The sequence below is a fragment of the Scylla paramamosain genome, chromosome 15 (assembly GCF_035594125.1).
Source record: "Scylla paramamosain isolate STU-SP2022 chromosome 15, ASM3559412v1, whole genome shotgun sequence".
Taxonomy (NCBI): domain Eukaryota; kingdom Metazoa; phylum Arthropoda; class Malacostraca; order Decapoda; family Portunidae; genus Scylla; species Scylla paramamosain.
Genome location: NC_087165.1, coordinates 9,518,171 through 9,538,608, shown reverse-complemented (window position 1 = coordinate 9,538,608; position 20,438 = coordinate 9,518,171). Strand labels below are relative to the sequence as shown.

General features: G+C 41.9%; 3 protein-coding genes across 10 annotated transcripts in view; all 3 read left to right on the top strand.

Annotated features, from left to right (window-relative positions):
- LOC135107380 (radial spoke head protein 3 homolog) overlaps positions 1 to 12,643 on the top strand; it is a 109,637-nt gene extending 96,994 nt beyond the window's left edge. For 2 of the 7 annotated variants that reach the window (XM_064017160.1, XM_064017159.1), the window contains one exon: positions 1,884 to 6,142. In XM_064017160.1, coding sequence (XP_063873230.1) covers positions 1,884 to 2,135 — 252 coding nt within the window. In that variant the 3' untranslated portion in view covers positions 2,136 to 6,142. Of the gene's footprint in view, positions 1 to 568; positions 1,349 to 1,883; positions 6,143 to 10,463; positions 10,548 to 10,664; positions 10,830 to 11,168; positions 11,386 to 11,499; positions 11,658 to 12,245 lie in introns of those variants that run through there. The other 5 variants (XR_010271745.1, XR_010271744.1, XR_010271743.1 and 2 more) reach the window with 5 other exon arrangements.
- On the top strand, positions 10,770 to 12,461 carry LOC135107234 (apolipoprotein D-like). Its single transcript, XM_064016893.1, has 4 exons — positions 10,770 to 10,829; positions 11,169 to 11,385; positions 11,500 to 11,657; positions 12,246 to 12,461. Exons 1-4 carry the CDS (start codon positions 10,770 to 10,772, stop codon positions 12,459 to 12,461), a joined length of 651 nt encoding a protein of 216 aa, XP_063872963.1.
- Positions 12,644 to 16,887: 4,244 nt separating the features above from the next.
- Positions 16,888 to 19,056, top strand: LOC135107196 (apolipoprotein D-like). Of its 2 annotated transcripts, none has more exons than XM_064016869.1 (6): positions 16,888 to 16,912; positions 17,183 to 17,227; positions 17,395 to 17,563; positions 17,696 to 17,912; positions 18,109 to 18,266; positions 18,606 to 19,056. In XM_064016869.1, the coding sequence occupies exons 3-6, from the start codon at positions 17,429 to 17,431 to the stop codon at positions 18,810 to 18,812; spliced, it is 717 nt and encodes a 238-aa protein (XP_063872939.1). In that variant the 5' UTR covers positions 16,888 to 16,912; positions 17,183 to 17,227; positions 17,395 to 17,428; the 3' UTR covers positions 18,813 to 19,056. The 2 variants fall into 2 exon arrangements, with proteins under 2 accessions (XP_063872939.1, XP_063872940.1); XM_064016870.1 differs by having other exon boundaries at positions 16,890 to 16,912; positions 17,183 to 17,231.
- The last annotated feature ends 1,382 nt before the right edge of the window (positions 19,057 to 20,438 follow it).

Below are 20,438 nucleotides of genomic sequence, written 5' to 3'. Positions count from 1 at the left end.
AGAATATAACATAAGAAAACGAGGATAGCGCTGGATGAATTTGAGTAAATAGATACTGACACATTGGTAGCTTGCATGTAGAATGATAATAAGAATATGAGAGCATAAGAAAACAAGGAAATCTGCAAGAAGGCATCAGGTCTACACGTGGCAGTCCCTGTATGAAGCATACCTAACTGTTTCCACTTATCATTCTCATCCATAAATTTGTGTAATCTTCTTTTAAAGCTCCCTAAAGACTCGGCACTAACAGGCTAATTACTGAGTCTATTGCACTCTTATTTGAGAATCAGTTTCTTCCCATCTCTTTTTTTTTTTTTTTTTTTTTTAAATCTAGCTTTATCAAGATTGAACTCGTTTTACTTGTCCTGTCATGATTACTGACCCTACGTGGAGATAGTATGTAAAAAGAATAGTTCTTAGAGAATACATACTAATACACTAACATTAATTAAGAACTACTGGCTAGTGACATGTATTTATGGTATTTATGATACTAACAATGCTTTATATCAGCAGTAATAATTGATACTAACCATATTTTCTTTCTTTCCTTCCATGCCTGCAGGAGTCGGAGCCTGTCGCTGTGTAAACGAAGCAATTTTTATTATTTTTTCCCCATTCTTATAAGCTCCTCTACGTGTTTCCTCCTCCACGTCTTGTATCTTCACCTGCGTACTTTCCTCCTCCTGTCCACACACCGTCGGCTCTCCTTGTAAGCTGACAGACCAAGATAGTCCTGCATATAGAAATACAAGTTTTCTACCAAATAAGTGAACGTCGTGTTTTAGTTTACAAGTTCTTACGTGGGAGATGTTCGTGTGGATGCGAGCCAAACGGGGCACTGTGGTCCAAACGCGTCATTTCAGTGCATGTGTAGCAAAGAGAAAAAGAGAGTGCGTTAAGTGGATTTAGTTTCAATACGTAAGGTTTAGTGAAGGTCAATGCCGTGATCTTTGAAGTGAGGAGAAAAAGAGAGACAGAGAGAACGAGTGTATGAAGTGTGGATATATAGTTATAGAGTTAAATATAGCTAGTGAGTGTTTCATGTACATAACAAGGTTGTTTGTACTGGTGCATGAATAGGGTGTGTCTCGGCCTGACTCTTGACGTTGGCAGTATATTTCTGTATGTGTATTATTTTATTTGAACGTTCTTATCATCCTGGAAAAAAAAAAAAAGATCTGCCTCGGTTTCTTTTAATAATGGATACATAAGAAGGAAAAAGCGACGAAATGTTTTACTCAGATCCCTGAGATTTTAGCTGTTTCAGGGGAGAAGAATCAAAGAACATTCAAAACTTAACTGGTCATCTTGTCTGGAATTCTCTTCTGTTCACTTTCTTTTGGTGAAGAGTGATTAATATATATATATATATATATATATATATATATATATATATATATATATATATATATATATATATATATATATATATATATATATATATATATATATATATATATATATATATATATATATATTTCAATTGTACTCCCTCCACTAGTCTTTTTCTCACGTAAAAATGAAACATGTAAAAGAATAATGTTATTGTTTTAAGTAACGGGTAGGGAGTAAACGAGGCAGATGAAATGCAAATTACGGATGCATCACAAAAACTAGTCTTTTATGTTTTCCTCATAAATTTAAACTTCCTTCACCATTAGTATAGTCTCCGACGTGGTTGATTTCGGGTAACTGAAATTGTACAACAAATTTGATCAGTTTATTTGTCAAATCTTCCATATCGTCCTGATCAGTTAGTGAAAGTGTAATGTTTTTCTCAGCACCGTGGGATGAATGTGGAAAGATGATGAAGATGATGTTGATGATGATGATGATGGTGATATAGTGATGTGTAATAGACTTTTATATTTTGCTAGTGGTCGCCTCGTGTTGTGGAGGCGACGAGGACCAATGGAAGCACAGCACGTTTCTCCACAACCAGTGAGGAGGAAGGCTCCTCGACCCACCCAAACCCGCCCAACGCTTTTCTTTGTAGCTTTTCTTTCCCAAACTCCGGTGCCACATTTAGCCAAAACTCCATCAACAGTACAATAACTGTATATAGTTTTGTTTCATTAGGTAACAAACGAAAAAAAAATCCAGTTACTTTGATTTTATTTTGTTTTTAAAATTTCATGTTTGAATTTCCCTCTCGAGAGTAACTGATGTTTTGCGTATCTCAAAGAAACGTCCCACAAACATTACGTAATGACTATGTACGTACTATTGGCCTTGAATTGCCTTACTGAAATAGTCCCTCTCAAGGCTGTGTATATGTAGACTTACCTGAATTTCATAATTATAAAACTAACTTTAATAACGACAGCCAACCACCAGATTTCAAGGTTTTTCTGTCCCTTCATCCACATACGTAGGTGTATGCATAGTACAGATCCGTGCCCTCGGGTGTGTCTATGGTCCGAATTCTGAAACTCTTTGCTCTATTAACACCACTATTTCCAAAGGCCACAGGTAAGTCGAGATCTCAAGACTGCTTCTCCAGTTAATAAAGTAGAAATCTTGTTAATCTGTCACTAGAAACATAAAAATACATTTGAAAACCCGTGTAACTTCAACTACGTAGAGCCTTTTGAATGTAGTGGAGGTGCGGCGCAGAGGTGTTTCAGAATCCGGTCCTATATTTGTCCCTCTCGACGTGACACCCTCCCAACCCCCGTACCTGAGTCGTGCCGTGTCCGAGAACCTGCTCAGTTACCCTTGGCGCGGCAGGCAAGAAGAAAACTGTGCTGTGCCGCGCCGTCCTATCTGGGTGACTGCTACAACTCGTGGTTAAAGAAGCAACACGTAATATTATGGTACTTTCCTTTCGTGTGACATGATAACATATTACTGTACTCAGTGTAATGTAAAAACAAAATGCCAATGTGTAGTTATATGTCAAGACGATTCACAGAGTAATTAATTTATGAAAAGTCATTGTATATTTGGGATAAGTTCCTATGTTATCTGTAGCTTTTAGAGGAGTATGGAACACACCCTGAAAAATGGCCCTCTATTTTAAGCGCTGGGCTGTAAGTGAGCTGGCAGATGGATACACAACAAGGATATTTCCCGCCGCAACACACGATGCTCCAACAAGTGATGATAAGGAGATCGCTGGTGCAGAAGGAAGGCCGGTGACTGGCTGAGAGTACGCCTGCCTCTAGCCTCTAGTCGTCTTTTCAGTGTGTCCGCGCTGCCAAGCTCTAAAACGACCAGATTGAGTGCACCATACAAGAGTGTGATAGAGGTTACCTGTGTGTGTGTGTGTGTGTGTGTGTGTGTGTGTGTGTGTGTGTGCCCTGATGCTAAGTTTTAGGGTTTCTGTACCATAGTGAGCGGCGTCAGACGTCGAGCAAACAGTGTCAAAGTGCTTAGAGCAGAGAAGGTTAGTTGCGTCACTCGCTCTGTCACCTTCTTGCTCTCGGGAAGGACCTACGGCCGGGTGGTGACGGCACAGCTTCCGGAACTCACGAGGAAATATTGACTCACGGTTTGCACTTGAATTTCTGGCTACTGAATGGCGAATATGCACTGTTGTCTATAGGTGTATACATGTAAACCGTTTTTGAATACGGGAATACAAAACGTATCGAAGATATTTTCATTATATTTCATAAGAACATAAAAAAAGGACCATTTCTTTTTCCCTGTAACTCTTAATCCAACTTGCTGGAAATATACACTTACTACTTGAATTTCTTATATCCTTCTTCTTTAATGTTATGTAATATATTTAGTTGCTTGCTGCCTGAACTTTTAAGTGATGAGCTTTGCGAGGCGTAACATTCATTTCAACACCCACGATGCAACTTGTATTTGTATTTCACTTTTATATATCATGATGTTTTCTAGATACTTTAGCCTCTTATTTCAACTGTTGTATAGATATTGCTTCTGTTCAGTCTTGTCTCCTGCGTTCGATCTTCCTCGCCTTCTGTTATTTTTTACGTCACTTTTTCACAGTTAACAATCTTCACACATAGCAAAGTGTTCTGCTGTTGTTTGACCAAAGTGGCTTCTTATATGTTAAGAGCTTTGACTTTTATACGAAGAATATAAAGGTGTATCAAGGCACGTCCACAATCAGGAACTAATCTGTGCTCATTTATGCTTTTGGTTTGTAGATGAGTACCTGAGATTTATTTACTTATTTTTCTATTTGTTTATATATCCATTTGCTATTTTCCTACTTTTATCTCGTCCTTATTGTTTATTGTTTTTTTTTCGGTGTCCTTACCTTCCTTGCCTTATTCTTTAGCTCATTTTTTTTTTATTTAAGCAATATTTTCGAGAGCAACCTAATATTGACAACATTCATAGGAACAATTTATGTATTTGTTTCTTTAACCTGATAAAATTAGTAAGAGTGCAAAAAGTATTTGCTGCCTCATTATTCATCACCCATTGGTAAAGTCTCCTTCCCAAGTCTCCCTCTCTGTTCACTGATCCAGTTCACCAACTCTGCCTCCTGACAAATGTAGCGTCACTCAGCCTCTCCCGTCCCCTTACGTCAGAGTTACGAATGTGTGCTGCCAACATGTACGCTCGCCTCACTGTGGAGAATGTATGCTGGCAGGGTATGCAGTGACCGGGAGCACAAACACCCAAAGTGACCTAGGACCTGCCGTTTGTTAAGATCGCGACGCTTATAGCGCTGTCCTTTTATTCTTTCGCTCAGGAGCTCCATTCCTGCCTCGGTGAATGTCTGCCGTGGGTAAAGATTTATTCCTCCTTTAGATCATTGTGTCAGGTGGAGTGTCCAGTAAGGGCAAAACAAATATATCTATTTTCCTTATTATTTCTTTGTTTTCTTTTTCATTCATTTGTTTTTTGTTGAAAGAAAAGCACTACAGTTGTAAGCTTGCTTTGCCTTCACAAAGTAAATGTTGTATTCTCTCATTCCCTAAAAAAAAAAAATAAATAAGTAAAAAAATAAAATAAAAATAGAAATAAAAATAAAAGAATAAATGATAAAATAAAATAAATTGATGATATTAGATGAAAATTGAGTGGTAGTAACAGGCGCTCTCGGTAGCCCGTGTTCCTTCTGAATTTCATTTTCAAGGTCCATGACAGACATGTCTGGGAAAGGCAGGGGCGTTGCCTGCCAGGATGCCCTATTCACAGGGTTTTCTGAGGGCGCATCATGGCGGATATTCTTCTTATAAAACCAGCGAGACTGATGGTTTTCCAGGGAGCCCTGAACCTTGCTTGGTCACCCTTGGCCTCTCCCATGTAGGCTCGCCCATTAAAGACACAACCCGATGAGCAGAATTGTCCTCCTGGAAGCGGGAACTCAATTGTGCGCACAGCCGGAAACCGTGTTCCAGGAAGACAAGCATTAGGCCTCGACCCGTGCTCATGGAACAACTTTTATTCTGATAGGCTTTCCTTTCTGTCTCCTTAATATATACGCTATATCATTGTAATGTCTATAACATACACAGAGGCTTGGACACAGGAAATACTTAATTACTGCGGGAACTAATTATTGTTTCATTTCAGATAAGACTGCAATCTTTCAGTAGCCAGACTTTTGAATGTGCACATTTCATGATTTTTTCTCATATATCTGACTCATCTTCTTTGTAAGAGTGGAGGACAACACCCACACTCGACCGCAACGAGGCGTGTCCAGTTTTACGTTTCAGAGTGTTTTGAGGTGTGACAGGAAGGCGGCGAGGTGGTGGTGTGTGTGGTGTGTGTGTGTGTGTGTGTGTGTTTGTGAGTGATGTGTGTGGGTGGTGTGTGCGGGCTGGCGGTGGTGCGTGGCTGTGTGATGCAGGGTGTCTGGGTGTCAGTGCTCCAGTCTGTAATGGTTATCTGTAACTCATGTGATGAATATATTCTATGATATATATTCGCTTTATCTGTCACTATATAACTCCACGACGTACATTTCTAAGTTCACGAACTTCTCCAAGACATTTAGTTCCGTTGGCGAACCTTAGCGCCGCCAACCCGCGAGGGCTCGTGGTGCACGCGAGAGCATCACTCACATCACGAATGTTTGTAAACAAATCGTTATTTTTGTATTCCTGCGTGGGAATTGGTCACTGTAATACTACTAATATTAATACAACATGTATTTACTGGACATGAATAATACACAATAAAAGTTATATACGGAGAACGTCGTGTAATTGCTACTTTTGTCTCCGAGGTAAGGTGCAGCACTCTCAGGGAAGTTGATAAAGACTGACTAAACCTCCTTGAACTCACTAAGGAGGATCGCAACAGTCAGCACCTATAATTTATAATATACATTTAGTTAACACTTTACAGAGAACAGAGCAAGAGAGCAAGAAAGACTAAATTAAGTTCCTTGAGCCCACCAAGAAGATACTGCAACACTAACCACCTGTTACTGTACAATGAGCATTTAGTCTAAAGTTTAGAGAGAACAGATCAGAAAACCAATGTAGTTATCTCAGTGACTATTGTATAATGTCTATGAATGAAGTGCTCTTAACACACTGGGCGGAAGCTGCGCACAATGGTTTGTGTGAGGTGGGGGTGGCGAGGCCTGGCTTCCGGCCCTCGCCTCCTCGTGACTCGGCGGCCGCGGCGGGGTTATGCAGCAGGGACCAGAACAGAGACCGCTGCTCCGCACGGACAGATACATCACACTTCGCGGAATTTCTTTTTTAATTGATTTTTTACTGATCGTATTGTACTCGTATATCTTCAACGGTATACAATATATCTTTTGATCTACATCTATTGAAGTTTTGATTTACATCTACTTAACAGTGTACTTTGTGTGTGTGTGTGTGTGGGTGTGTGCGTGTGTCCACATGAATACACAAACACACACACACACACACACACACACACACACACACACACACATACATATGTAAATAGTTAGAAGTAAGGTATATGAGGACATGAGAACATAGAATAAGGGAAGCTGCAAGAAGCCATCAGGCCTACACTTGACAGTCCCTGCATGAAGCATACCTAGCTATTTCCACATATCATCCTCATCCATAAAATTATCTGATCTTTTAAAGCTCCCTAATGACTCAGCACTAACAACGTGATTACTGACCATCCCATTCACCATATAGCATTAATGTACGTAGATAAACAAGTACAGAGGCTCGACAAAGAAGTTCCACGAAGCGTCAGGTAACTGTCCATGAACATAAGTGGTCCCTGAGTCCGTGAGTTGCGTAACCAATGACTAGAAGGCGACACACGGGAGGCTGGCTGTACTGTGGCGGAAAAAAAACTGGCGCTCAGTTGATGGCAACGCGGTGAGTGAGCGAGAGAGTCCAGGATAATGGCAATACAACACCGCTAGTCACGAGTTCAAGGCGTTAGTAAGATTGTAGGGGTTTTGATCTTGGTGGCAGAAGTGTGATGATATGGGAAAGTACTGATTAATTAACTTTATTTCAGTATTGTTTTTAATGCGTCAGTAAGAACAAGGAAGAAAAATAGATGAAATGCCTGCATCACATGGCGCTGCCTAAAAGAGTCTGTAGTAGAATCAAAAGGATAGAAGTCGTAATAATAGCTGTAGTAGTAGTAGTAGTAGTAGTAGTAGTAGTAGTAGTAGTAGTAATAGTAGTAGTAGTTGTAGTAGTAGTAGTAGTAGTAGTAGTAGTAGTTATAGTAGTAGTAGTAGTAGTAGTAGTAGTACTTGGAGTCTTCACGATTGCAAATACTCCATCAATCAAATCACATCACCACATCCTTACCGCGTCCATTGCACCAGAATCTCCTCTCCTCGGTAACAGGGAGCTCAGTTTTACCTGCACGATTTATTCCCTCACTTCCAGGTAGACGCGTCTTACGAAACATCAGGTGAGTTCGAGGAAGTGACAAGTTTCCGGTGATCTGTTCGAGGGAGCGGGGACTCTCGCGTGAGTTATGAGGCAGCAGCGTCACGCCCACCCGGCTCTGGATGTCTCACTCTCTGAACTGTCCTCTGCGGCATTGTTTTCTGACATTGAATTGCATTACTGGGAAAGAAGTGTTGATTTTTTTCATTCCATTCTGTGTTGACATCCGCCGATATTGTTTACCTGAGAATAATGAAACCAACTAACTGTACTTGGGAAAAATTAATACGACTAGGAAACGAGGGTTGACATCCGCCATAAAGTGTGTAGATGCTGTTGTTTCTCTGAGCGGAATTAAACCAACTCTATGAAAATTAACATTGCTGAGAAAGGAGTGATGATTTTTTTTTTCTATCCCATTCTGTGTTGACATCGACATAGACTGTGCCTGCGATGTTGTGTAACCTGAACGAAGTGAAACCAGCTAACATCAGGAAGAAATGGCAATACTGGGAAAAGAGTGTTAATTTTTATATTCTGTTTTGTATTGACATCCGTCCTAAAGTACAATGGAAATATTGTTTACCTGACCGAAGTGAAATCAATCCTACTTCAGAGAGAATTGTGCTACGAAGCTACGGAAAATGATGTACAAGAAATGGTTTACCGGCGTGCCTCAATGTAGGTGGCTCAAATTCTGCATGCCATCTCACCGCACGAATAAAAAGGAAATGGTTTGAGCTGTTAAGTTGTTTAAAGGGTTGCTCTCCGTGTAGTAACATTATAACACGATTACTGGAGAAGTGATATCCTTACTAATGTGGTAAGCATCGCCTCCCCCTCCTCCTCCTCCTCCTCCTCCTCCTCCTCCTCCTCCTCCTCCTCATCTTCACTTTTCCCGCATTACTTGATGGTTTCCACGAAAGCTTGTCCCTATACAGGAATAAAGCATGCTAATTACAGTGAGGCAGATGATAGTAGTCCTAATTGTACTTCAAGAATTTCGCTCTAAAATACCAGTGGAGTTCTGTCTGATCTATGCTGTAACTCTCTCTCTCTCTCTCTCTCTCTCTCTCTCTCTCTCTCTCTCTCTCTCTCTCTCTCTCTCTCTCTCTCTCTCTCTCTCTCTCTCTCTCTCTCTCTCTCTCTGGAATTGTCATGATTCATCCCTCAAGGTCAGGGCACTCGTCAGCTTTCCCTCTGCTAAAGTTTTTCCAGGGTCGCGGTGGCATGCAGAGTCTTAAGGGCATAATATAGGAGTTTTTCATTTGATTAGATGATGTAAATGTCTGGGAAGAACTGATCATTAAATTCATGTTCTGCTCTTTTGTTCTGTTCGTTTTTGTCACTTCGCCTAAGAACCGTTCCTTTTTCTGTCTCTTTTTGTGTCTTTCTTTTCTTTCTCTTGTGTCCCTTTCGTTCTCCTCACTTCGTATTAGTACCGCATCCTCTTTGTCTTCATCTTATCCCTTTCTCTTTCTTCTTTCTCTTCTGTCCACTTCGTTTCATTCGTCATCGCAACACAGTCTCCTTTTCTTAATCTTATGTGTCTCTCTCTTCTTTTCTTGTGTCTTTTTCTTGTGTTTTTCTCGTCTTCTCTGTCTTTATCTTATGTAATTCTTTGAGTCCTCACTAGTTTACATACTTTTCTTTGTCAATCCACACACCAATTTTGATCATCCTTCTTTTATCCTGTCTCTATCTATCTTCAGCTTATCTCTCTTGGCCTTCCACCCTCTGTGCAGTTTAAACACCTTCCTTGTCTATCCGCACAGTAACTCTGATCAGCTTCCTGTTTCCCTTTCTCTCTGTCTTTTTAATCTCTTTTGGCCTTCTAATAGTCCCTTCTATGTTGCTTCCATTTGTTTCTTCGTCAGTCCGTACATTAGTTTTGATCATCCTGCTAGTTCCTTCTCATGTCTCATCTTCAGTGTCTCTCGGCGTGCTAACAATCCCCTTTAGCTTTCGTACTCGTTTCCACACTTTTCTCGTCTATCCTTACACCAACTTTGATAAACTTTCCTTTCCCTCTGTCTGTCCTTATCTTGTCTCTCTTGGTCTTCTAACAACCCGATCCATTCTTCTTTCTAAGTCTTCCGTGTCTACCTTTGCACTAACTTCAATCATCCTCTGCATTCCTGACTTCTCTCCCACTACCGCGAAGTAAAAGTAGACGCGCTGATCATTATTTTCGCGTCCCCTGCACTCAAGGGTTCCTCCACTTCCAGCTACAGCCTCATTCGTACAAACAAAGGTCCTCATAGTTATGTAAAAAGGGTGGAGCGCACACACTTCCCCTCTGTTCCCCTCCCTGCGTCCCTCCCTTTCCGTCACACTGCACACCCCGGAATATAAAAAGACGGTGAGAAGCTTTTCATGCCAGTCACACCGCGGCCCTCCTCACTGGCGTTATCCAAAGTGTGTGGAGAGAGAGAGAGAGAGAGAGAGAGAGAGAGAGAGAGAGAGAGAGAGAGAGAGAGAGAGAGAGAGAGAGAGAGAGAGAGAGAGAGAGAGAGAGAGAGAGAGATGCATAAATGTGCGCTTTTCACGAAACAATTAAATAGTTTGTTTTTTCTTGTCATAAACGTTCATATATTGATTTATTTTGTTATGTTTTATGATGCCAGGAAGGAACATAACACACATTTTTTTCTCCTCCAGACGTGTTGTCCTCACCTGCCTGAGCTGGTCACCTCAAGTTCTTGGCGTCTTAAGGATTTACAGCTTTTTATTCTGTTGGTGTTGGTAACTACTTTCTTTTCATAACTTTCATCGTATACGTAAAATAACATTGTAGGTATTAATTGATACTGTCCCTTATAATGTTTGATGTGCTGTTACCGTTGATCTTTCCTTGGCCAGTGTGAGCAGTGAGGCAGAGCAGCGGTCATCATGCAGGCAGCGGGCAGGAGCGTAGCGGTGGCAGTGATGGTGGTGGGTGTGCTCGCCGCCACCACCACCGCCCACATGATGGGTCTGGGAAGCTGCAAGAACTTCAATGGCATGCAAAACTTCGATCCTGCCCGGGTAAGTGTTTGCTTTTGTGATCCCTTGCACCATATTCTGAAACGTCTTAACGCCACACCCTGACTACTTTCACGAGGTTCAAGTTAAGGTGACATAGAATCATAATGGTGTTTTTACGGCTCTAGTGAAAGATTAACAGGATATCTACGTTATTAAAAGGAAAAATATTCGTGAGAACCAGGTTATTCACTTCTGTGGTCTTATAAAATAGTCGTGGTGAGAGAGAAAGGCGTTTCAGAACACGACCCCTTGTCTCCGTCACACAGGAACAACATTTGACAAGATTTTTCGGCATACATTGTTGTGCAGTTACTTATTTGATTGTCGGCTACTTTTCAGTTCAACGGGACCTGGTACGTCATGAATAAGGTCGGCACGCGGAGTGATTGCCTCGTCGTGACCTACAACCTGATGGAGGACAACCAGAGCTTTGAGGTGGAGGAGGTGCGGCGGCCGCCCTACAGTGATGTCATCCCTCTTGACTTCGCGATCACTAACACTGGCTCGCTGACTCCCAAGGGTGGTAACGGGAAATACACTGTCAGGTGGAATAACGGTAAGTAAACACCAAATACTATTACCATTTGTGGCGTGGCAAAGGACAAGGATGGAAGGAAGGAGATGATCAAGGTAAACTGTTAGTCTAACCGCCTTCTTTCCCTCACTACAGGCATCATTCCCTTCACTGGCACCTATGCAGTCCCCAATACTGACTACGATAACTTCGCCATTGATATTGAGTGCCAGGAGTTCTTTGGGTTCCTGAGACGAATTTCAGCCACAATCCTCAGCAGGAACCCAGAGATGGACGACGCAAAGGTTGGAGAGGTGAGTTGTCTAGCAGTTATTTGAAAAGTTAGCATTCCTTTCAAATGAGTTTTTTATATTATAGAAATATTTCCTTTTTGATGATAGTGTAGTGCAAGGTAGTATTTAGTGGTGGGAGTAAGGGAGTGTGTATCTATTCTGTTCCAAGTGGTGATTCTGAAATTCTAAGATTATACCTGACACTGTAGTTGCCTGGGTTGGTATTACACTTTCTTGAGGTCTTGAGAGTGCTCATTTTGAAGAAAATGAAGGAAGGTGTGTAGAGAAAGTATTTTCACTGGCAGATCTGATCTTGCAAGATACACAGGCACATTTCTTTCATATGATTCAAATCCATAAAGTGATTCTTCAAGACCCAGTTCTGTATTTTCCTTTCAAACTGACAATTCAGAGATTTTGTTGAATTGATTGTTATCATTCATATTATGATAGAAGAAAATAAACAGTAATTTGTCTCTGCAAATTAGAGGCATAAAAGTTTCAGGCAGATGAGATCACGATTCTCTTGAACTACTTTATCTACATCACATTTAGTTATTTTGTGCCTCACCAACACTCCATTTTAGCTAAGCTACATTCTATTTTTAGCTGCTGGATGAACTGTCAACACAGTTCGAAATTCCAAGAAATCGCATGAATGCGGTGGACCAAACCAACTGCGTCGAAATGGAAGCAAACGACTTCAAATTCATTGTGGACGAGAATGGCATCAGGAGCGCCCTTAAAGACCTCAAAAAGATTGAGTACCTGTCAAAGCTGCCCCCTGAACAGGCAGCTGAAGTTGTGGAAACATTTGAGAACTGAATGTTTACAGAACAATGCAGACTGTCAGCTCTACATGAGCTGAATGTGCCGCGCCTCGCATCTTTTGAAAAATACTCGTCACACGTGTCCATGTATAGGACACTACTTCTCTAAACCCTTTCCTTCATGATATGTTTCCGCGAACCTTTCATTCTTGCAATAAAATTTGCACCTATTTAAAACTTGTTTTACAAAATTACGTGGAGAGGAAGGAGAAGAGGGATACTGTGCAATGATCCGCCTTGAGCACGCTACTCAAAACACATTGATGTGGAGGAAAAATAAATCTTTGACTATGGTAGGCTGTAGTCGGAAATACACCAGGCATACAAACACTACAGACACACATTGCTCCGTAACACCCCGTACATTACTGGCAATACGGTAACAATGGGAGGAAGGAGCTTGCATCTCTTAATGGCCAGTGACAATAAAAGAAAGTGTTATCTTTTATCTATAGTAACACCTTTGGCACAGCCGGGAGACAAGATTCTGGCAGAGTGGAGACATTTAAACTCGTGTCCTTTCCTGGAATGGTCTGTGTTCTTCTAGCTCAGAGCAGGTACAGGACGTGAGTTGAGTTGTAACCTTGAATGTGGCTGAGATTGAAAGCTGGTGATTCTGCCCTCCAGTGTTGTGTGTATGGCCCTGCAGGAACGGAAGGCCAAAACCATCCTGCTCTACGTGTGTGTGTGTGTGTGTGTGTGTGTGTGTGTGTGTGTGTGTGTGTGTGTGTGTTTGTGACAACCCTTGTGTGTGGCAACCTGTGTTTCTCTACAGGAGGTTCTATTTACGAAGCAGTCATATCAAGTATTAACTTTGACTTATATTACAGGAAAAAAAAAAAATAAATAAATAAAAAATAGATAAATAAATAAAATGAACAAATAAATAAATAAATAAATAAATAAATAAAATAAATAAATAAATAAATAAAATAAATAAAAAATAAAATTAAATAAATATATAAATAAAGACACAATTTTATGATAACTTCAGGAACACAACAATAAAATAAGAAAAATATTGTGGTGAACACACCCACTGTCAACATGACTTCCACATAACCCAGCAAAGGAATAATCTATCCAAAAGGGAATTACTGAATGCTGTGATGGATAGCGACATGTGTCAAGGTAACCAAACTGCCCTACTGCGTCCGTCTTTGACCAGCGGCGCCACCAGACATTTACTTAGTGAAGTGGGGACGGCCAGGCCTCGCGGTCGTCACCCAGTCTCCACACTACCAATATGCATCGTAACGAAAGACCAGCCACTCGCCAGATGTTCCATTACAACGTCACAACAACATTTGGTGACACAATACTGGTTTGCTCGCCAAGGTCACCAAGCAGCCGTGTGTCCCCACCAATAGCCGCGTGCTTCCTGCTCACCACACTTTCCATCTGCAGCTACTGAAGGCAGGCTTGTCCTTCAGCTTCACCACGTGCTTCTTTGCTGCCTTCCCCAGTGGCGTGCATTGGCTTCATGGCCTCGCGCTCAGTCTTCTTACTGCGTTCTGCATATTACGTCATCATTGCTGCATCCACGTGTATCTCCTGCTGCACTTTAATGTCTCCTTCAGTGTGTGCTTCCTGCAGCAATTCACTTAAGATATGTTCTCTTTTGAGTCGCGTGACAAAGTAACAAAGCTTATTCACTCACGAATTGATGGGCGAAACGTATGTCTGTTGCAAGAGACTAAAATTTGTGCGCTGTTCACCACGGAGGCTTTACAAAAATTACCATTATTTTGAAATTACTAGCATTTCAACAGCAAGTACTATTATCAATCGGTTCGGTAGTTAAGCTGTTCAGCACACAATGAAGCACTGGTGGCTAGCACATTAACGAGACCTTAGAGTTTGAATTCCAGATGGACTGATACGGTTTTAGGTTGTTTCCTTTAAGGTTGTAACAAAAAATAGAATGCGTAAGCCGAGAACTTGCAATCTGAGTGTGGCGAGAGTGAAAGTCCTTCGTTTTCGCCTTTCCGTTTCCGTATCTGTTTCTGCTTGTAACCCTGAGCGAGCGGAACACTGGCCATTTAACCCAGGCTGCAGCACGCAAGGAGATAAGCCCAAATCGTGTTAAAATTTGGCTAATATCCTGTTTTGTTTGACATGCATTTGTCGCACAAGAATTTCTACTTTCTCTCACACCTATTCTGTCCACCTCCCTAATGTAAGAGTTCACCGGTATTCTTAGTCTCTCATTCCTTTTACTGGTAAACTCTGAAACTCTCTGCCTGCTTCTGTATTTTCTCCTATCTTTGCCTTGATTTGTTTCCAGAGGGAGGTTTCAAGACGCTTCTGAAAGTTTAGAGAATCCTCTTTTGACTATACCCTGTAGAAGTTGACACCTTCAGTGGGCATCTTTTTATAACCTTTGTTGCTCTAAGCCAGACCTCATCGTACTTAAAAAAAAAAAAAAAAAAAATGCATAATTCCTGTTGCTGCACCTCACCTCCAGCATTTGCTGCCCATTGATAACTTTAAAATCTCAACATAACAGTGCCTGACAGAAGTGACCATGAGGCCAACATAACCTCGGCGTGAGTGTCACCTTCAGGTAGCGGCCACTCGGGAAAATGAGTTACGCAAGTTCTAAGAAGAAGAGGGAGGAAGCTTCCGGTGGTGGACTTGTGGCGGTGGTTGCCCTCGCATGAGTAATGACTGAGAAGAGCCGCTTCGTGCATGTCTTCTCTCTCTCTCTTTTTTTTTTTTTTTTTCTCTCTCTCTCTCTCTCTCTCTCTCTCTCTCTCTCTCTGAACTGTCTTCTGCTCCGTTACTCTCTGCTCGAACGTTGCATTTTTTTGTAAACGAGTAATTTTTATTTACTTATTTTTGGCAAGTAATGCAGGTGAGACTAACGATATTGCAGTGTTAACAGACGAGGGGACGCAGGCGTGTGTGTGTGCAGCATCTTATGTAATTCTGTGGCTGGTGAGTAACAGAGAGGAGTGAATATTAAACAAACATTTATCCGCCACTCATGTCACCGCTTCACCACTCTCACCTTAAGCCTTACGATAAACATAAATTGAATCATCAGCACACCATGCACATGAAAAGGCACGTGCAATACTTCACAAAGTAGTAGTTTGAGCATGGGTCGGCCACGCGGCGCGGCTCTGCGTGTGTGGTGTCGTGGGGGCTGCTCCTCTGGCACCCTAAACCCGCCCCTCGCTTGCAAGCAGTGGACGTGGCAGCCTTGACTGCAGGAGACTTGAAAAGTAACGGACAAACAACTTAAGAAACCGCAAACGCAACTTATTACATGTAGAGAGAATACAAGTTTTAGTAGGTGATCTAAAAATGGTTATAAACAAATAAAAGACCCTTATAATTTCATACTTATATAAGATATACGGGAGGGAATGATAGCGTGGGAAGATGCTCAGTGCACAACCATGAAGAAGTCTTGCTTTCGCCCTTAAAGATATTGGTCCTTATTACCTTCTCTCCCCGCGTGACCTTGTGGCTTCCAGGAAAGTTTGTCTCTGTGTAGCAACAAAGCTTGCTGGTCTCGCGAAGAATTGTGAGACGTAATTACGTTCCAAGAATATTGTTAGTGCGCTCATAACTCTGATCAATCAGTATTTTGAGAAATAAATTATGAATGCCAGTAAATTTTCATTGGTGCTTTGGAAAAAAAAAGACTAGATAGGTTGCCTGCTTCTCAAATGTTTCACTCTTTCCATCAAGTCAATTTTGTTTTCATATTCGAGTACAAAGTGTGCCGGAGGTTTTTCTTCCGTTCCTTTAAACACGACGACCACGTGTACAACAATCTATGTTAACCTTTGTGTCAATGTTCATGTGTTGTGAACCGCATTTTGCTTTGTCTCTTTCTTTAGTTCTCGAAGTTAGGAACGTGAGGATCATCGGCTGCTGATCAAAGTGCCGATACAGTTATGTCGTTGAAGTTAAAGTCAAATATTTTCATGGATGAATTATCGAAACGTAGTTGTTACAAGGGACTCCGCTAGACTCGTCGCTTCCTCTTCTGTTTCTAAACTTTTCCTCGGTACCGACATGCCTCTTCTTTCTATCTACGTATATACTCCGTTCCGTAAATCATTGCTCACCACAATTCTCTCCACATATATTCTTCGGCTCTGATTTATTTCCACCCATCATTCCCTCCCTACTCCCACCCTATCCTCACATTTACCTGGATCATCCTCTCCTTACCTCCCTCCCTCCCTCCATTACAAACTACCACCTTTGCCTCCCGTGCACTCCTCGGTTCCTCGCTCCGTTGGCATCTCATTCATATAAACAAAGGGTTCCTCTGCCATATGACGTTTTGAGTCGTAGTTACGTTAGAGGATGGAGTGAACGCCCTTTGTCTCCTGTACCTCCCTCTCGTCCCTCCCTTCCTCGCTGGATATAAAAGACGGCAAGGAATCTCTCTCTGCAGTCCCTTCGTGGTCCTCCTTATTGCTGGTACCCACGCACACACACACACACACACACACACACACACACACACACAGAGAGAGAGAGAGAGAGAGAGAGAGAGAGAGAGAGAGAGAGAGAGAGAGAGAGAGAGAGAGAGAGAGAGAGAGAGAGAGAGAGAGAGAGAGAGTATGTGTGTGTGTGTTTCAGTTTCAGTTTCAGTAATTTAATTTTCGTAAAGCAGTTTTCTTGATTCATGTTTTTTTTCCTCTCCTGCATCATGAAGGGACGTAACATGTATTTCCCATTCATTTACAGTACCGCGGTTCTTGAGTGACGGAATAGCATCCACTGGAGTAACGCGTATGTATGTCTGTAGTGTTATGCAGCAAACATTTTTTTTGGCACTTACTTTCAAAACCTAACCCGGCACTGTGTACTATCCATGCAGCATCAGACACTTTAAAGCAAACTTCATGACTAATCCATTTTTGAAGGAAGACTAAAATGAACGACCTTCCCTTGGCCAGCTTTCAGGGTTCCCTCAGCACAGCAGCAGTCATCATGCAGGCAGCGGGCAGGAGTGTAGCGGTGGCAGTGGTGGTGGTGGGAGTGCTCGCCTCCACCACTACCGCCCACGTGATGGGTTTGGGGTCCTGCAGGAAATTCGACGGCATGAAAGATTTCGATCCTGCTCGGGTAAGTGCTTACCTTTGTGTTACTTTGTGTCCGCCACACATAAACATCTTATACAGTAATGTGTGTGTGTGTGTGTGTGTGTGTGTGTGTGTTGGGAGGAGGGCTAATACATGACTGTCGGCGACCTTTTAGTTCACCGGGACCTGGTACGTCCTGAACAAGCTCGGGACGCGGAGTGATTGCCTCTCTGTGACCTACAACCTGACGGAGGACGGCCAGGGGTTCAGGGTGAAGGAGGTGAGGCGGCCGCCCTACAGTGATATCATCCCTCTTGACTTGGTGGTCACTAACGTTGGCTCGCTAAAGTCCCGTGGTGCTGCTTCTGAGTTCATTGCTACGTGGGAAAACAGTAAGTAAAGACTAGAACACTAACATTATTGTGACGTAGCCAAGGACACTGATGTGAGGAAATCGGGAATCAAGGAATTAACTAAGACTAGAACACCAACAATTAACATTATTGTGATATAGTCAAGGACAGAGACTGGAGGAAGCAAGGAACCAGGGCAGTCTGTCTCCGTGTTACTCACGCCTTCCCACCACAGGCTTCCTGCCCGACATGAAGAGTGACTACAGAGTGATTGACACTGACTACGACAACTACGCCATTGACTACGAGTGTCACCAGGTGGCGTTCATCAAGCGACGGTCGGCCACCATCCTCAGCAGGCAGAAGGAGCTGAACCCTGAACTGATTGAGCAGGTCAGTTGTCATGAAATGAACCAAAAAGTTCACATTTTTTTTTATTCCTAGTAATTCTAAAGCTTTTATTAATATAATAGTAATTGTCAAGCCTTACAAATCCTTCCTAGTGAATAATGTATTGTCCTGAGACATGAAAGAGGCGGCGGGGGTTTCCATCACTGTTGTTGCTGGTCTCACGTTAAGGGAGGTGATCTTCACAGGCTGTCTTTACTCGTCACAGCTTTTGTGTTCTGTTACCATGTACTTTTTTCATCTCATGTTTATTATCAACATTCTTTGCTATTGATCAAGATCCTCTTCTCGCTGAGTAAGTGTACCGTTACTTTTCATTCCTAGCTCAAGGAGACACTGATAACAAAGTTCGATGTTCCGGGGGAGCGTCTCAACACGATCGACCAAAGCACTTGCATCGACACTGAGGCAAATGATTTCAATGTGGTCATTGATGAAAAAGGATTGTCCAGCGCTTATCAGGAAATGGACAGACTGGCAAAGCTTCCTTATGAAAAGGCAGCTAAAGAGATTGCTAAGAAAAAAGAGTAGGAATCATCGTTCTTTTTTTTTTTCCAGATTGCTTGTGTAACATTACACATCAAACGTATATTTGTATTGTAAGCAGTTGGTATGTTCTGAACTCGGTTTAAGTGTAAGTGTGTTTCGCTATGCACCATCTGAAGAACACACAGCACAGTTTTTTGTTTAGTAACCGAACATCTCTGGTTAAGTTTTATTCTGTTGTTAAATTTGGCGAGCTTGTTGTACTTTGAATAAAATTTGGGATTTGTTATAAGGTTGTTTTACAGTTTTATAGGAAACTTACAGTGAGAGAGAGAGAGAGAGAGAGAGAGAGAGAGAGAGAGAGAGAGAGAGAGAGAGAGAGAGAGAGAGAGAGAGAACCCGACTGTTTGGTGGCGTAACCTAATTCTTCTTCCCTCAACTCGTTCATGTATAAAATCTCTCTCTCTCTCTCTCTCTCTCTCTCTCTCTCTCTCTCTCTCTCTCTCTCTCTCTCTCTCTCTCTCTCTCTCTCTCTCTCTCTCTCTCTTTCTCTCTCTCTCTCTCTCTCTCTCTCTCTCTCCTCTCTCTTTCTCTTTCTCTTCGCTCGACAAAGAAATATCCACCATGAAGCAAACACAGATGAGAAAATTACCTTGCATTCATCCACCCACCAGACTTGCCCACATTAGTTGCCTGGGTGGAGTAGGCAGCAGGCCCTTTCATCACTGTTCCGCTCCCTGGCCACTTGCTGCCATACGTCTTGTTGTACTTGGTGTCACGGGGGTGTCGGAGCTGCCGGACTGACTAGCTGAGTTCCCGGTTGACAATGTTCATGCATCAGAGAGATCGGCTTAGAGTAAAAGAAAGAGGAAAATGAAATAAATGAGTAGATAAATAACAAATGAAACGAGGTAGAAATTAGTAAAGGAAGAAAGAAAATATAAATGAAGATAAAACGAGACAAATAGAAAATAAAAATAAATAAGAAAAATAGTCGTTAGAAACTGAAACGTTTAAATTCTTGAACGCCTCTAAGATGACTGACACCATCCCTGTTTTCTTCAACGCACTGACTCTGACAGGGACTATTTTCAAAGATGACAGAGATAAATAGTATGATTTTAGTGATGCTTTCCCTTACTGGTGACGCAGATTTCATGTTGAACCATTGCCAGTATCACGAAAACTTGAAAATACTTTCACAAACGTCACTGACACCAAGGCCCGTTTTCTTTCATTCTCATGGGCTGCTGATGTAATTAGTTTGGTTTTCATGATGTTTTCTCCTGTTGACGATGCAAGACCATGTTATACTATTACTGGAATAATGAAAACATCTCAACACTCTTGCTAACCCCAATAACTTTTACGAGAGACAGGAGGTCGAGGTAAGGCTCCGAAGTGTAAGAGAATACGGAAGTGAGATCTGCTCTCTTCACGCCTGCCACTCTCGTCCCAGGCGGAAGTGGTATTTGTGATGCCACCAAGAAATACTGCTAAATCATTCCTCCTTAAGAAACGTGTGAGGCAGGAAGGAAAGGAAACAAAGGAATTCATTTTTTTTTTTTTGTGAAACACGTATAAAGCAAAGAAAAATAATTCAGTGAAGGTAAGGCCAGACTATTGTAACCTGACTTGATTTCCGTCGGGCGGTTGCTAAGTAAGGTCTCT

Excerpts from the sequence above, each read along its gene's own strand:
- LOC135107196 (XM_064016869.1), top strand. The coding sequence starts at position 17,429 with ATGCAGGCAGCGGGCAGGAGTGTAGCGGTGGCAGTGGTGGTGGTGGGA. Across the intron at positions 17,564-17,695 it reads AAGATTTCGATCCTGCTCGG|TTCACCGGGACCTGGTACGT; the intron begins GTAAGTGCTTAC and ends GCGACCTTTTAG. Across the intron at positions 18,267-18,605 it reads ACCCTGAACTGATTGAGCAG|CTCAAGGAGACACTGATAAC; the intron begins GTCAGTTGTCAT and ends TTTCATTCCTAG.
- LOC135107234 (XM_064016893.1), top strand. The coding sequence starts at position 10,770 with ATGATGGGTCTGGGAAGCTGCAAGAACTTCAATGGCATGCAAAACTTC. Across the intron at positions 11,386-11,499 it reads CACTGTCAGGTGGAATAACG|GCATCATTCCCTTCACTGGC; the intron begins GTAAGTAAACAC and ends CCCTCACTACAG. Across the intron at positions 11,658-12,245 it reads ACGACGCAAAGGTTGGAGAG|CTGCTGGATGAACTGTCAAC; the intron begins GTGAGTTGTCTA and ends TTCTATTTTTAG.